The sequence below is a fragment of the Cyrtonyx montezumae genome, unplaced genomic scaffold, assembly GCF_038088225.1.
Source record: "Cyrtonyx montezumae isolate F1298 unplaced genomic scaffold, pur_monq_1.0 scaffold_33, whole genome shotgun sequence".
Lineage (NCBI taxonomy): Eukaryota > Metazoa > Chordata > Aves > Galliformes > Odontophoridae > Cyrtonyx > Cyrtonyx montezumae.
In genome coordinates, this window is record NW_027072038.1 from 1,680,367 (window position 1) to 1,695,284 (window position 14,918).

The 14,918-nt window shown below is 41.7% G+C and overlaps 1 protein-coding gene across 1 annotated transcript; it reads left to right on the top strand.

Annotated features, from left to right (window-relative positions):
* Nucleotides 1-1,324: 1,324 nt before the first annotated feature.
* Nucleotides 1,325-6,283, top strand: BMP10 (bone morphogenetic protein 10). Its single transcript, XM_065745069.1, has 2 exons — nucleotides 1,325-1,658; nucleotides 4,971-6,283. The coding sequence occupies exons 1-2, from the start codon at nucleotides 1,325-1,327 to the stop codon at nucleotides 5,912-5,914; spliced, it is 1,278 nt and encodes a 425-aa protein (XP_065601141.1). The 3' UTR covers nucleotides 5,915-6,283.
* Nucleotides 6,284-14,918: the final 8,635 nt, after the last annotated feature.

A 14,918-nucleotide genomic window follows, 5' to 3' on the forward strand; every position in this document is an offset into this window, starting at 1 on the left:
ATTTCCCTTCCTGTGACCATAGGACCCTGGCTCAGCATAGTCAGGTGATGAATCACAAGCAAGAAGATTGTGTTTTTCTTTTTAAGTTAATGTAAGTGACCTCAGCTCCAGAATTTCCCTAAGTTTTCTGGGCTTAGCTCCAGAAAGCCACAATACTCAGTGATGAGTCTTTGATAAAGCTGAAGAGAATTTATAGATAAGCTTGTACAGATAACCATGAAATCCACACAGACATATAAATTAATCTTCCCAAGCTTAAATATCTCCTTCCAATGTAATGTAGTAGATAAAGAGCCCTGTTATTCTTATCAATTTCACATATTTATAAGGGGAAAAGTTGAATGAAACACTTTTAAAGGCCAGGTTGATGTCTGTGACATCAATACCATGTATTATTTTCACAAAGATATTGATCATTATGAAAAAAATAGATGATGAATTTAAACGGTCATGGGCTGAGCATCATTCTAATTATGTCAGCTATAGTTGAGGCTATTTGTGAGGGTGATAGATCTTCAAGAAAGATATTATAGGTATTGAAGAAGATGTTGAGTATCTATGAAGGAAGGAAGTTGAAGAGATGAGGCAACAAATCACTGGATGTGCTTAGCCACAATGGAAAAGAAGGATTTGGAAAAATCAGTAGATCCGTTTAGATTTACTCTTTGGGTAAAGCTCTTAGTGTTTGCAAAGGGGAATTTTCCAATAACTAGATCTAGAATAACTACAACTTCTTACCTGCTAAGTCAAGTATATAAGATATGAAAGGAGGTGAAGATTTTCTTTACTCTTTCTGTTTCTGAGCATTTGTATGGCACACTGCACAGAGCACGAGCACCCAACTAGTGCTAATGTTCAGATCACACTAAAGGAGCTATTATTTTCCCTTGATGCAAAATTTGTAGATTTCAGTAGAGGCTCTATGTAATTTACGTGCATGGATGGAATTGTTCACACATGCCGAAGGAGACAGAAAAAAAAGGTCAGTTTCTCTCCAAGGAGAAACTTGTCCTATCTTCTTGTGTCCTAGCGCAGAATGTTTACAAAAAGCTCATTAAGGGAAAGGGGATTGCAAGATAGCAACAAATCTGGTGAACAGCTTACACTACATGAGATAAGAGAGACAAGGCGACCATAGAAGAGAGCAAGCCCTATCCAATTACTGAGACCCAGCTTTGGGGAGGGGGGAAGGGAGGGAGAGAGGACAGATCACAAGTTTCAATCCAAACTTGTCATCTCTCTGTGACACAAGGGGATAAAACCGCCACTTAGCCCACACGAGAGCTAGAGCTTGTTGAGTGTGGTCAGGGGCCAGAGCGAAGCCATGGATTCCATAGTCCTTCAGCTGTGGGCTGGCCTCTGCCTCTTGGTTCACCTTGCCGCTGGCAGTCCCATCTTGAGCTTGGAGCACTCTTCCTTGGAGGAAGGCGAGCCTCTTTTTGACGAATTCCTGTCCGAGCAGGATGGCGTTGATTTCAACACGTTGCTTCAGAATATGAAGAACGAGTTCCTCAAGACGTTGAACCTCTCCGACATTCCTCTGCATGAATCGGCCAAAGTGGACCCACCAGAGTACATGCTAGAGCTGTACAACAAGTTTGCCACTGATAGGACATCTATGCCGTCTGCAAATATCATTAGGAGCTTCAAAAATGAAGGTAAGATACGTGCATCTATAGAAATGGTCACCCCTGTAGTCAACATGATATATACTGAGCAGGCATCGAGCACGCAATAGGGAATAAAGGCCTTTCAGTGTGAACACTGTTAGCAACTAGACAATTAATACTGCTTGTACGATTGCCACTTGCTACGAGTTGGATCTCTTGTCCTTTGCTTTTGAGATTGTACGTTTTCAAAGGAAGGTGATGTTTCTCCAATGTTTATATGGCACTGAGTATAATTTGAGCACATTGTTTTCATTATCCCCAGACTGACATTCATTCACCATTATCTGCCTAATTTTCAAAAGGGCATTTCTAGTATTATTTCAAATTAAGGCACGAAATTGTTCTACACATTGTTCAAAGGTGCAGTATTTTCTGATTGTGAGCATAATAAAATGTGGATTTCTGTTAATATCCTCTCACTTTTGAACCTCATGGGATCTGTAACATTTTCTTCCTTTGACATCGGAGCACAGTCCAGCCACCATACAGAATTTTGGATCACACTTAAGGTTTCCTTTTAGAGAAACAGGATATTTCATATAAAATATTATTTAAAAGAAAAAGGGAAGCCTATTAGTTCTCTATATGTTTCTGCTTCAACATTTCCCCTCATTTCAGCAAAGATCAGTTACAGTGATAACAATCAATAATACCTTAATAGTTTGCATCAATTTGGGATTTATGTTAAAAATGTTTTTCAATCAATCATTTTCAATTACCAGTTATCCCACTTGCCAAGTGCTTCCATTCTTTTTAGCTATTTAGAGATACACAAAACTATTCAAATTGCTGCAAGTCTTCCCCTGTACTGACCTAGTTAACATATAAGGGCAGTTACTGCGTTTTTATCACTCTGTTCAGTCCTGCCACGCCTGGATTCTCTTTACTGGCAACAGTTTCTGGTTTGTAGAGGTACTGTTTTGTGTTTTAAACCCCCTTTACATATCCTTTCCTCCAGAGTGGGAGAATTTATTGGATGGTTGATGGCAAACCAGTTCGACCCATGAGTGAACAGTTTCTCATCTCAACAGAAATGAAGACATATGTAGGAATGCCTTTTGTTCTTTTCTCATTGTGCACTATGCAGGAGAAATGAATGGGATAAAATTTGTCAAGTGCGCCATGCCGACCAATAAAACACAGTATGGTTTAGTGATGCAAATCTGGTATCATCCCAACTGGCAAAATGAGCAAAAATGGAACAAAAGGACCTTTTTGCCAGAACTAAGAGCAGGGTTCACTGCTCTGTGTGATGTTCCATCTCTTCTTCATCACTGCAAAAATTCTGAACTGAGATAGGGCAAATCTGGTGTAACCATCCATCATTTTGCTTTTTCTCTCACCTCTGCTGATCCCAAACAGCAAGATGCAAAGTGAGACTACTGTTGTTAACACAGTTTCACAAGTGCATGATTATGCCATAAATATATATATATATTAATGTTTTAAAAATCCATTTCATGCTCAAATCACTCCTTTTAATAGAGAAATTAATTACATGTAACAGTCAAGGCAGTAGAAACAGATTTTTTTGCTCACCTGAAAATTTTGGATGATGATAGTTTCATTGCTATTCGTTAAGCCCTTTATTAAATCTGTAATTGCTATAAAGATATAGAAATGTAACACGATACATAGCTGGAAGTAGGTCTCTGGTTTTACCAGTGTCTATTGCAAACGGAACTGCAATGTTCTATCAGTGAAGATCCTCAGGGAAATTTCTATTTTCCTATTGATTTTGGATCGCCCTTCCTGACTGTGCCAGGGATGTACTGTTAGCAGTAAAGTATCCCAGCCTATGGACTTTGTGGTTGAAGTGCAAAGTCACATCTTGACTTAGAAATGAATGCTTTTCTTGCCTTGATAGCTCTGAGCCAGCTTCTTGCATATCATATAGCCATGGTGTAATGAATTCCTTGTGCCTGTTTTCTCTATGGTCAGGTGGTATTTCTCCAGCCTGCTGGCGTTTGTAGTGGCAGCAGACTTATAGAATCAAAGAGTCATGAAGGTTGGAAAAATCCACTCTGATCACGTAGTCCAACCTGTATGCTTTAGCACAGCAGCTTTAAGGAAATCATAATGGTTGTTTCCACTATGGTGGTTACAGTGAAGCACCCCAGTGCTTGAGTAGTGCTATCTTTCAGCTCTCATCAAACCTATGCTGGTGCTCTATGGAGAATAATCAGCTCTCACCTTATCAATTGATGGGCAGGGAGGTACAAGCACCTCATTTTTTAATTTATGAATTGATGGAATTGCTAAAGTAAAAAAAAAAGAAAAGAAAAAAGACAGGTGCCTCAAAACCTACTCATGCTTGAGTGAACTTCTTGCTTAAGTGCACTGATGGAGTATGGCCAATACTTGCAGTTTTATCAGTGCCCCTTTTCTACAAACATATCAAAATTGGAGAAGTCAAAGATGAAGATAATAGCAGGTTCCAAGCAGTTTGCTTCTGCAGAAAGGTTATGCTCAGTCTTTGTGTCCAAATCTGTCTTCTGAGTTACAATAAACAGCATAGTAACTCAGTAGAAAATATGCAATCATTAGCTAAGATTCCTGCATTGCACAAAGAAATGCATATTGCTATGTAAAAGCAAGCAACGCAGATAGGACGGGCAGCCTAAATGACAGATACTGTGTGCTTCTTATATGTTTTATTAACCAAAGCTGTGAAACATGCCTGAGTACAGCTGTCTGCCTGCTCACTTGAAACTCATTGACTCTGTGGCAGCATTCCTATTGTCTGATGGTTCACAATGGATATTCACTGCCTGCTCTTCCTGACCTGGAGCCTTTACAGCTTCCCAGGCAACCTTTCCCCCCGCTGTGCTTGGTCTTCTGCATTCCTGTGCATGTTTCAGCAGGAGGAAATACTTGCTAGCACAAAAATACTCAGCAGACACAGATAGAGACTTACTCTATATGTCATTCATGTCCTGTTCACTCCAGTGTCATATCCTTCTTCCCTTCCTCTCCTATGCAAACTCTTCTTGTCTCATTTTTTAAATAATTACTGAGAAGTGATATCATTTTGATATTAGACCACTCATTTTTAACAAGTAGTCCTTCCAGGTTACTAGGAAGCCCTTGGAAGCCATGAAAGTGGTAAGAAAACCTGTAAATCCAGATTTACGTTCATTATGTTATGTGAAATCTCACTGTCCTCAGATATCTATAGTAAAGTCAGTTATTGCAATTGAGAAAACACTCTTCCATGCAATGCAAAACATGCCAGATGAACTTCAGTTTATATATCACTGGATAGACCCTTCTAAAATATATGATCTTTGTTATTTCCAGACCTTGCTTCCCACCCTGTTGGTGTCATAGGAGTTCGGAAATATCCCCTTCTGTTCAACGTCTCCATCCCTCACCATGAAGAAATCACCATGGCAGAGCTGAGGCTCTACACCTTGGTGGAGAGGGACCAAATGCTCTACGATGGGCTCGACCGGAAGGTCACCATTTTTGAAGTGCTGGAAAATGACCATATGGGGGTAGGAGAAGAAAGAAAGATCGTGGCACTGGCATCCAGACAAATCTATGGCACAAGCAGTGAGTGGGAGAGCTTTGAGGTGACTGAGGCCATCAGGCGTTGGAGAAGGGCAGGGCTGACCACACACCGGCTGGAGGTTCACATTGAGAGCAGAGAAGGGGAGGAGCAGAATGGAGAGGGGAAACTCGATATCGACATCAACTCTGAGGCTAAGCATGTGCCCCTGCTGATTGTTTTCTCTGATGACCAAAGCAATGATAAGAAAGAGGAAAAGCAAGAGCTGAATGAAATGATAGACCATGAGCAGCTCCTGGACTTGGAGAACCTGGAGGTTGGCAATTTCCATGGACACCCTGGAGAGGAGGCTCTGCTCCAGATGCGTTCCAACATCATTTATGACTCAACTGCTCGAATCCGGAGGAATGCAAAAGGCAATTACTGCAAAAAGACTCCACTCTACATAGATTTCAAGGAGATTGGATGGGATTCCTGGATCATCGCTCCAGCGGGATATGAAGCTTATGAGTGCCATGGAGTGTGCGCCTACCCCTTAACAGAGCACGTTACCCCAACAAAACATGCCATTGTCCAGACTTTGGTTCACTTGAAGAATCCCCAGAAAGCCTCCAAGGCCTGCTGTGTGCCCACCAAACTTGATCCTATCTCAATTCTCTACTTGGATGCAGGGGTGGTCACCTACAAGTTCAAATATGAAGGCATGGTGGTATCAGAGTGTGGCTGCAGATAGTATTAGGGAACACATGCACAGGGGAGTGCACAAGGGAAGTATTTAATGATTCAGTCTGTAAATTTGTACATTTCGGATTTCCTATTTAATAAGGTTATTTAATGAGGCATGTACAGATAATTGTATGTTTCTTGTCATGGGGAGTGGGCAAGTCATATGACCGTAGGGAATGTATATTTTGTTCCATTGCTTGCTTCTTGCTATTCTGTTCCAATTATGACTGTCTCTCTTCATACCTGAGCATAGAGCAGATCACTGGATTGTTTGGGTGGGCTCTTCATGCCAGAAGGGGCACATTCAAATTCACAGGAATAAAAGTATATTTTTGTGCTTCGTAAAATGGTGATTAGCATCTGTAGGGATTTCCAGACTGACTAAAGCTATGGGCAATACCTGCCTAGATTGTTTAGTTGTGTGTAAGATCTTTATAAAGATATTTACAAGCTCAGACATTTCTTTGAAAATTTATCTCTGTAGCTCTAAAATCCTGACAAATCTCAGGCTCCCATATCACTAAGACAAAAGATTTAGAATGATACCACTTTATACCAGCTCAGAAACTGGTCCCCCCCAGACAGTCCGGTAAGCTATGTACCATACATCCATGTAACTCAATTCAAATGGACAAATAGTATTGAATTTAGTCTGCATAGGAATAGATAGAAAAGGAACTCCCACTGTGCCAGCTAGATAGAGAGGATCTTTCCTTTACGTATGTGCTGAAGTTGTCAATTCATAAAGATATTGCCCCCCCTTAAATGATATATGATGGAGTCACATGCCATGTTTCCACCACTCTTCTGCAACAAATCGTGGTGATAAGAAGGTGTCGGAGCTGAGAAACAATAGACCCGTCACTTTATTTATACTAAGCTGCAAATTTGTCAGATTCTTGGGAAAGTGTAAGTGACGCTGACTCTTTTAGCCTGTACCAGAGCCTACTGTACTGTCCCTGCATCTGTTTTACACTTTTAAGGGAAAGTTATCTTCACTGGAAGTGATAAGGGCCTTTGAAAGAATCACTCTAACACTTCATGGGAATGAACACAAAAGACTTTATCACACACCAACTAAAACCAGTCTCACCTATTTTCACACATACTCTTCTGTGCTTCCCATAATTTATTGATCTATTTATTGACTGCCTGCCTTTGTAATATAATGTAGAATACAGAATGTTTTATTTTTGTGCTTGTATGTAACCCCACTTGGATAAAACCTTGTAACGACCCTACTGGATGTGGACTCTCTCTGTTGAGTTGTGCTGTGTGGAGATTGGGATTGACAACGTTTTTCTGCCCTAGATACTTGTAAATACTATGCTCTACGGTTATCTCCATTGCTTACAGAACTGTTCATCCCAGTGATTTATTTAAACAACATTCTGGAGAGTGTATAGTGTTGTATGTCCACAGTTTGGTTCCCAATAGCAAGCTGGGCCATGGAGCTGTGCTGCTTTACTCCTCCTGATGTAACTAGCACTGCTCACAGGCCTTTCCCTACAGCCACAGTACAATCTCAGTCTGTCCTTAATGGCACGCTGCAAGAATTCACGAGAGGTGTGATATCTCCCTCTGCTGACATGAACCGCTGCGGCCAACGGTTGAAGTGTCACCACGCAAATCCTTTCAAAACTATCCACAATTCTTATGAAGCCATTTGCCAAGACAAACCATTCACCTTGTTAGGAGTGATAATCCAGCATTAGGGAGATAATCCGACATTTGCTTTTATCGTTTCTTTTCTGCAACTCTTCCTGTGGCAGTGATCTGCCCAACATGCTTCTGCACTGCTGTCCTTTATCGAACAGCACCAACACTTCTGCTCAGCAATTAAGAAGATCTGTGCCTTAGAAACAATATATGACCCAATAAAACCACCCACTACCACTGTACATCTCCAAGTGACCTCACAGCATATCAGAGTGGCTCCCTTTGCACTCTCTTATTGTTCTAATAGAGGAGATGAGATACAGAGTATTGCAGTGCCAGTGTGGGTAGCCATGTAGTTCTATCAGTAATTAAACATGCACATATAGGTATTTACAAATAGAAATCAGTAGATATCGCTACAATAACTATGTATGATTACAGGCCAGCCCATCTTTTTGTATTAGTAACTTTTCTTTATAATTAAAGAAGGATGGATTATACAGGATGAACTTTGAAGGTCCCTTCCAACTCAAATGATTCCACGATTGGGGATTTCAGACAGAATTTAAGATGAAAACCAGTAAAGCATGAAACATACCCAAATATTACAGTATTTCAGGAGAAAATTAAGCATCTCTTGAATTCTTCAGCTGCAACCAGGCTATTCAAAATTGGAGATCAGAACTTTTGAGAACAGTATTTAATTTATTAATGTGTGGCTGTTAGGATTGCATTCCTGCTTTGTTAGCAAAATCTTACTTTGACTTTACCTTCAAAAGTAAACAGGCAAAAACATTTGCTGGAGTTAGACAGCAGAAATCAAGTAAAATAGCACAGAAAAATTGGAAGAAATATTTTATAAAGTGTTTCCCTTAAGTAGTAAATTAAGGCTGCAAAGTCAGAAGTGCTCAGCTTTCAACACACCTGTCCATACAGATATGACACTCACAAATAACATGGTGAGAGCATGACAAGAGCCAGTGCTATCAAGTTGTATGTGCTGGAGAAGTCTGTGACAAGTCCCTGAAAGAGTATTCTTGTGCATGCTTTCTTTTCCTTTGTTTCTTTACTTTTTCCTTCCTCCTCCTACTTATCCACATTAGCACCGTGGCTTCTCTTTCTATAATAGTTTATTTTTCAGATTAAATAGTAAGGTACACTGATTTTCTTTTCATTTCTGATGAATTTCATACCAACACAAACCCTATCTCTTATCTCTCTGCACCTGGACCCAAACTTCCTCAACATTTTCATGACCATTTTGACTATATTACTCTTCCCAAAGCCCGCTGACCTTTGGAGTACCTTTGGAGACAGAGTCATGAGCTTCAGTCTCCCCAAAACTGGCATCACTTGAGAAAAAACATCTCCCAAAGCAACCAAAAGCTGCAGTCAAAGCCTGTGCCCATCTTCTTCTCCCTACCTCCAGATGCCCATCTTACATCGTCATTTTGGTGCCTGGATTGCCCACCAGTCCAATAGAAGGGACTCAGTGAAGTATTTTCTGTCCTCAAGAGCAAATCAAACCCCCCAAAAATGACATTTTTTAAAAAACAAAACAGAACAAAACAATACTAAAAAAAAAAAGAGAGAGAGAGAGAGAGAGAGAGAGAGAGAAAGAGAGGGAGAAGAGGAGGATTTCCTGGCACTTGAACATCTGCTTCAAGCATTTGAAAAACTACAGCCCAGGGTTAATTTAAACTTTCTTATAACCCAGTTCAACATTTGGAGTGCAAACACTGTTAATAGGATGGGAACTAGGGTGGTGGTGGGTTGCTTACTATGCTGGGAAACAAAGCCAGAATGAAACTAGCATGAGATAGAGGTTTTGTTTATATTGCTGACCCATCTGTCTTCATTAATGCACTATTTACAGGAAAAGTTTCAAAATTAGCTTATGCTCCTTCTACAATTACAACAGAAACAAATAAAGGCAGAATGACTTGTTTGCCCTCGACTAAAAATGGAAATTCTTATCAACACCCCTTGGAAGAAGAATTTTATTATATGGAACATATTATTGTTGATTATTAGCATTGGGCTCAGGCATTTTGGATGAAGCTGTGCATTTCTGGCACAGGCAATGTCAGGAGTGAAGAGTCAAGGAAGTGACATTGCTGCAGAAAGCCTGAAAAGTTTGCCTGTGCTTTGCCATAGATTTTTAAGGCTCAGGTTGAAATAATGTGGCTTTTGCCTGATTTCTAGAGTGTAGCTGTCTAAATGCCAACAAATGAAAGCCCAAACACGCACACCCTGAACCTCTTTCAGCCAAAATGAAGCTGATTTGTGACCACAAGTTAGCAAGCTGCAGTGAAAAGCACCATGGCACTGGGACAGCCATAACACAATGAGGACTTGTGTTTGTGGCCTCACTTCCCTGGGCATTTCCTAATGAAAACAGACTGTCAAGTCTACTGTACTGAGCTTTCTTAAAATCATCTTCTCAATAAAAAGAAAAAGCCATTGGGGCTGGAAGTCAATGGTCTTCAAGGTCCTTTTCAAACTAAGTCATTCTATGATGGGTTGACTGTTGGACTTGATGGTCTTAGTGGTCTTCTCCAACCTTAATTATTCTAGAATCCTATGTTTTACACTCCAAGCCCAATGAAATAGAGACATGCATGAAAAAAAGATCAACAAAGAAAACAGATCCTCCCTTTCTGTAAAGCCTAAAGCCAGTAATTTCCAAACAGCAGGCAGGTTTGTCAGGGTTACATCTCACTTGCACATCCCAATAGAGGAAAAAGCTTCCGAATGACCTCAGGACCTTGGGAACAAATCCAGCTATTGAATGACTTGCCTCACTTTCCTTCATCCATACATTGCCTTGCTCTTCCTCGTGGCCCCCAGCGCTGCCCACCCACTTTTTCTCAGACCAGACACATGTTTTCTCAGGCTGCATCTCTGCAAGCTGTTCCCTGGGGTGCAGGACATGAGGCACGTAGTGTCTGCTGTCCGTGCACAGGAGCAGCTTGCTGAGGAAACACAACCAAAAGCAGTGGAAGGAGCAGCTGTTAGTTACTGCTGCTTTTCCTGGATAGAAATAGAGGAAAAAGTCCACCTTTTGATACCCTTGTCAAGAAGATGAATAGTGGACAGCGATCCATGATGAGGTCTTGCTAAGAGCTCCTGCAGCAACAAAGCACATTTGCTTTCAGATGCTTGCCAACTGACTCTAGTTCCTCACTCTGGGCATCAATAAAAGCAGAATTTCAGCCAGCAATGACCTGTGAAATTTTCTGCATCCAGCCTTGTCCATTGTGCAGATTGCTAACAAAGCCCTTTGGGATATGGTTGCATTACTCCTGCAAATGGAGCTACTTTTTGGAAAGAACAAAGTCAGAAAATACAGAATAGACTTGTTAATGTATGCACTGTAATAATATATCACTACTGGGTGATAAATCGCATCCAACTAAATGAGCTTACATTGGGATTAGGAAATTTGCGTGTTTGTTTAACATCGTTGGATGCATGCCCAACATAATTCTGTGCACAAGGCAAATTGATCAGCCCCCTGTTCAGCATTGCAAGGGCTTTGTGGGACCTTTGGTTGCATTTTTTAAGTAAACAAAGGAAATACAGGGGATAAAAGCAATCAACATGTTTGCAATAAAGGAAATGATATGAGAGGAATGGATTTCCGTGCCACAGAGCAATGCTTCTGGAAAAGAAGTGTGTTCTTTTTTCTCCTTAGCTTCAAATACTATAAATTTTCTATGAGATACAGCCAGTGAGAGCAATATACAGTGTATTATTTTAAAGGAACAGATGCATACCAAGAATACAGTATCAGCACAACTGCATTTTGCAGGAGCTGCTGCCCGTGGTGACTTTGGGCCAAGAGATGCACAACGTGGCACAGAGCTCCCCAATGTCCTTCAGCACAGTGCAGCTGATGCTGTCCAGGATGGTGCTGAAAGGATACGTGTGAAGTGAGAAGGTTTAAACACAGGGTGGTCCCTGGAATCAAGTACAGCAGCTAACTAGCAACAGAGGCTAAACAACAGCCCAACCTTCCATAGTGCTCAGGTTTATGTTGGCTTTGCTGTAGCAACTCCTTATCGCCCCGGAGATTAGAGCATTTCAGATCAGTTGTTGTGAGATTTGGTGGAATCCATTTCCTGAGCTGTCACCACTGGGCTAATCAGGCAGAGTTGAAATGCAAAGGTGGGAAAATGAAACTAATAGTCATGCAATACTAGATATGCTTCGCTCGTTTTTGCCTTTGCCGGATTTTAGATGCTTGGTGCTGGATGCTGATACAGTGGTGCCATGGATCTGGATCTTTCCCCTGGCTAGCAGTGGGAGGGAGTTTGCTTTTAGGGTCAAAGATAGCACAAGAAGTTACAGAAAAGCCCCAGGAGGTTAAATCACCATCATCCACTCTGACCTGCTTCTGCTCACTCAAATATAAAACTTTGTTAATAATGACAAGCAGAGTGGCTTTTAGAAATATAATCATAGCAAAGCCTCTGTTTCATTATATTAGGATGCTCAGAAATCTCATGCAGGAACACCGGCCAAGGCAGAGCTCCCTGACATCCCATAAAAACTTGGAGTCACGAACACCTACACTGTATTTTTAGGCCACTGATGTCAGGCTCAGGTGATTAGAATGCTTTTTGCTTGACCTTCCACATACCATAGCACTCCATCCTTTTGAGGTCCCTGCCAACCCAAGCTATGACCCTACTTTATCTTCAATGCCAGTGAGCAAGAAGCCCATTGCCATGAAGCTGAGCCTGCACCAGTGCAAATCTTGCAGTGCCTTGGCCAGGAAAGGCAAAGAAGTTTGCAGCAGATGACTCAGTGTAAGCCAAAACAAATCACTGCAATGTCTCCTCCACTGAGTTTCCAAGCCTGTATTTTCTGCTGTCTGTAAATGCTATTTATCCGCATTTCAGACTTGTTCACACTGGATAGGAACAAGACAGTGAGAAATAAGGATTCTCCCACTCCACCTACAAAAATCTCCCTTCCCAGAGTGTGAAAGCACCACAGTTTCCATGGACAGTTGGCTTTTTGCTCCCTGGTGTTGCTTGTAGCTGCTGTGTCTGGAACAGCTATAGGGATGTGGATGCCCAGCCCTGGAGGTTACCCCTGGATGGGGCAACCGGATCAGGTGACAGATTTAGTGGTTGGCAACCTAGCCCAAGGCAGCGGGGCTGGAACTGGATGGTCCTCGAGGTCCCTTCCAAATCAAGTCATTTTGGGATTCTATTTTTCCTATGATTTTATCTGTCCTTGGGGTGCTTGGTCCTTGTCACAGAGCTGAGGAGGGAAACCAGGCAACGCTACCGTGGAAAGCAAAAAAATGACCTCTCACATGCTTAGGAAACAGATTCCAAGCCAATCGGAACTTCTTTAAGAAGAGGTCGAAGCCTGTCCCCACTTCTCTGTCTGCTTTCAAAATGCTCTCATTTGGAAATAGCTCCCTGGACATGGCAAACAACATCACAACCAGCTGACAACATTAACAGAACGTACCCCTGTTCCCAGTTCCTGTTATCAGCGCGTGGTGTGAAGAGGCCTGAAATATCACACTGTGTTTTTACATGCGATAAAGGAAATTTTCAGAAGCCACACCAACGGCTGCTGATGGCACCTGGGCATCCTTTAGGGCAGGGGTATGCATGAAAAATTGGTTTTTTTTTTTAAGTCTCCTCATATAGTGGGCTCAGGCATAAATAATAGCCTGCCTCCTTGCTGATTTCTCTGCTTATTGGGTTTTCTATTTTGGTAGATTAGCTGTATGCTGAAAGTTGGGCCTAACAGTTAGGAAAATTGCACCCAAATTTGTATCACTCAGGCTGTGTATCTGGTTGAAGCTATAAGCTGGCTTCATTACAACAATGTGCTGCAAAAGGTGGTAGGAAAACATGGTGAAAGTGAGGCAGTGAGATGGCTTGGCTGCAGATTTTGGGAGTCATTTCTACTCCCCACCTTGGTGAGTGGTTATTTATACAAGAAGTTTCAATTTGGCAGTCTCTTCTTAAAATCAACTTGCTTTGGGGTTACCATGTAAGTGCAGGGAGGATGTATGTTGCTCTCATTACTGGGAAGAACAACACGTTCTCTCTGCTTTCCTTTCCTTTGCACAAGCCATCCTAAAGAGTGGCTGGACAGATTTCCCATGTGTCTACCTCGTCTCCCACTGCAACTTGCTATTTTCTGCAGTAACCAAGCTAAAAAAGGAAAGTTACTATCATGCCAAAAATGTGATTTTGATAAAATGTGAGGAGACGAGTCACTATAACCATGACCAGCTCGGGATCCAGCAGGAAGAGTGTGGGAAGGATCATTTTACTTTCTTACATCTCATGCCTCCTAAATGACAGGATACAACAAAGTGAATTACTAAATAAATGCAAAAAATCCCAAAGAAGAGCAAAACAGACTTTTTGCTATAATGCAAAGAATGCTAGACAATGAGAGCAGGCTTAAAATATGTCACACAAGATATCACATTTCCACTCCATAATGCATGAGAGGGAAAACGATCTCAGAAAGAGTGGTGATGCACTGGCACAGGTTGCCCAGCATGGTGATGGAGTCATCACCCCCAGTGGAGATACAGCACTCGGGTACATGGTTCGTGGCCATGGTGGGGATGGGTTGGGTTGGACTTGAGGATCTTAGAGGTCTTTTCTAACCTTTATGATTCTATGATTTAGTAGATTGAGATGCATTCAGATCTGTGGGTTTAGTTGCTTTAATTTGGAGGATCTATGCATTACATCCAGAACAGGAGTTGGGCATTGTTGATGTTCAGGCTTTGAGTGGAGAGATGCACCCATGGGGTGGCAAAATTCCCATACGTAAGTCATGGGCAGGTCTGTGCTTCTCTAAACCCATCTCTCTCCAAAACTAAACACAAAAAACACTTCTTTTTCTTAAAAAGGAAAATCCTCCTTATCCCACAGAACCCAGGAGCACCATCAGCTCACATGATGCCCATGCTGCTCCCAGAAGCTGCTCTCTCCTCCCATGCAGTTGGGAATTTCCAGACCACCTGACCTCCATTGGAAAGTCTATCTTTTAAATATGACCACTGTAAACACTCCACATTTTAATGGGCAGAATATCTTCAAAGAAGTTACTCTGCCCCTCAGAAACAGCTGTGGTTTGATAGAGGTTATTTTGCCTATCTGCAGCGGAAATGGGGGAATGCACAGTTTATACTAAGTTAACATGCACTTGTCCTAATCTCAGCCTTCTGTGCTGCAGCCAAGCCTTCCCACGTCATCACGTTCTGCTGTGGGCCACGGAGGAATTATTTGCCTCTTCACACTTTTGATCTCCACAGAAAAGAGCGTGTGGCATTTCCAGCCCAGATGCTCACAACATTT

Coding starts and splice junctions, on each gene's coding strand:
- BMP10 (XM_065745069.1), top strand. CDS start 1,325: ATGGATTCCATAGTCCTTCAGCTGTGGGCTGGCCTCTGCCTCTTGGTT. Junction 1,659..4,970: donor TAGGAGCTTCAAAAATGAAG/GTAAGATACGTG, acceptor TGTTATTTCCAG/ACCTTGCTTCCCACCCTGTT.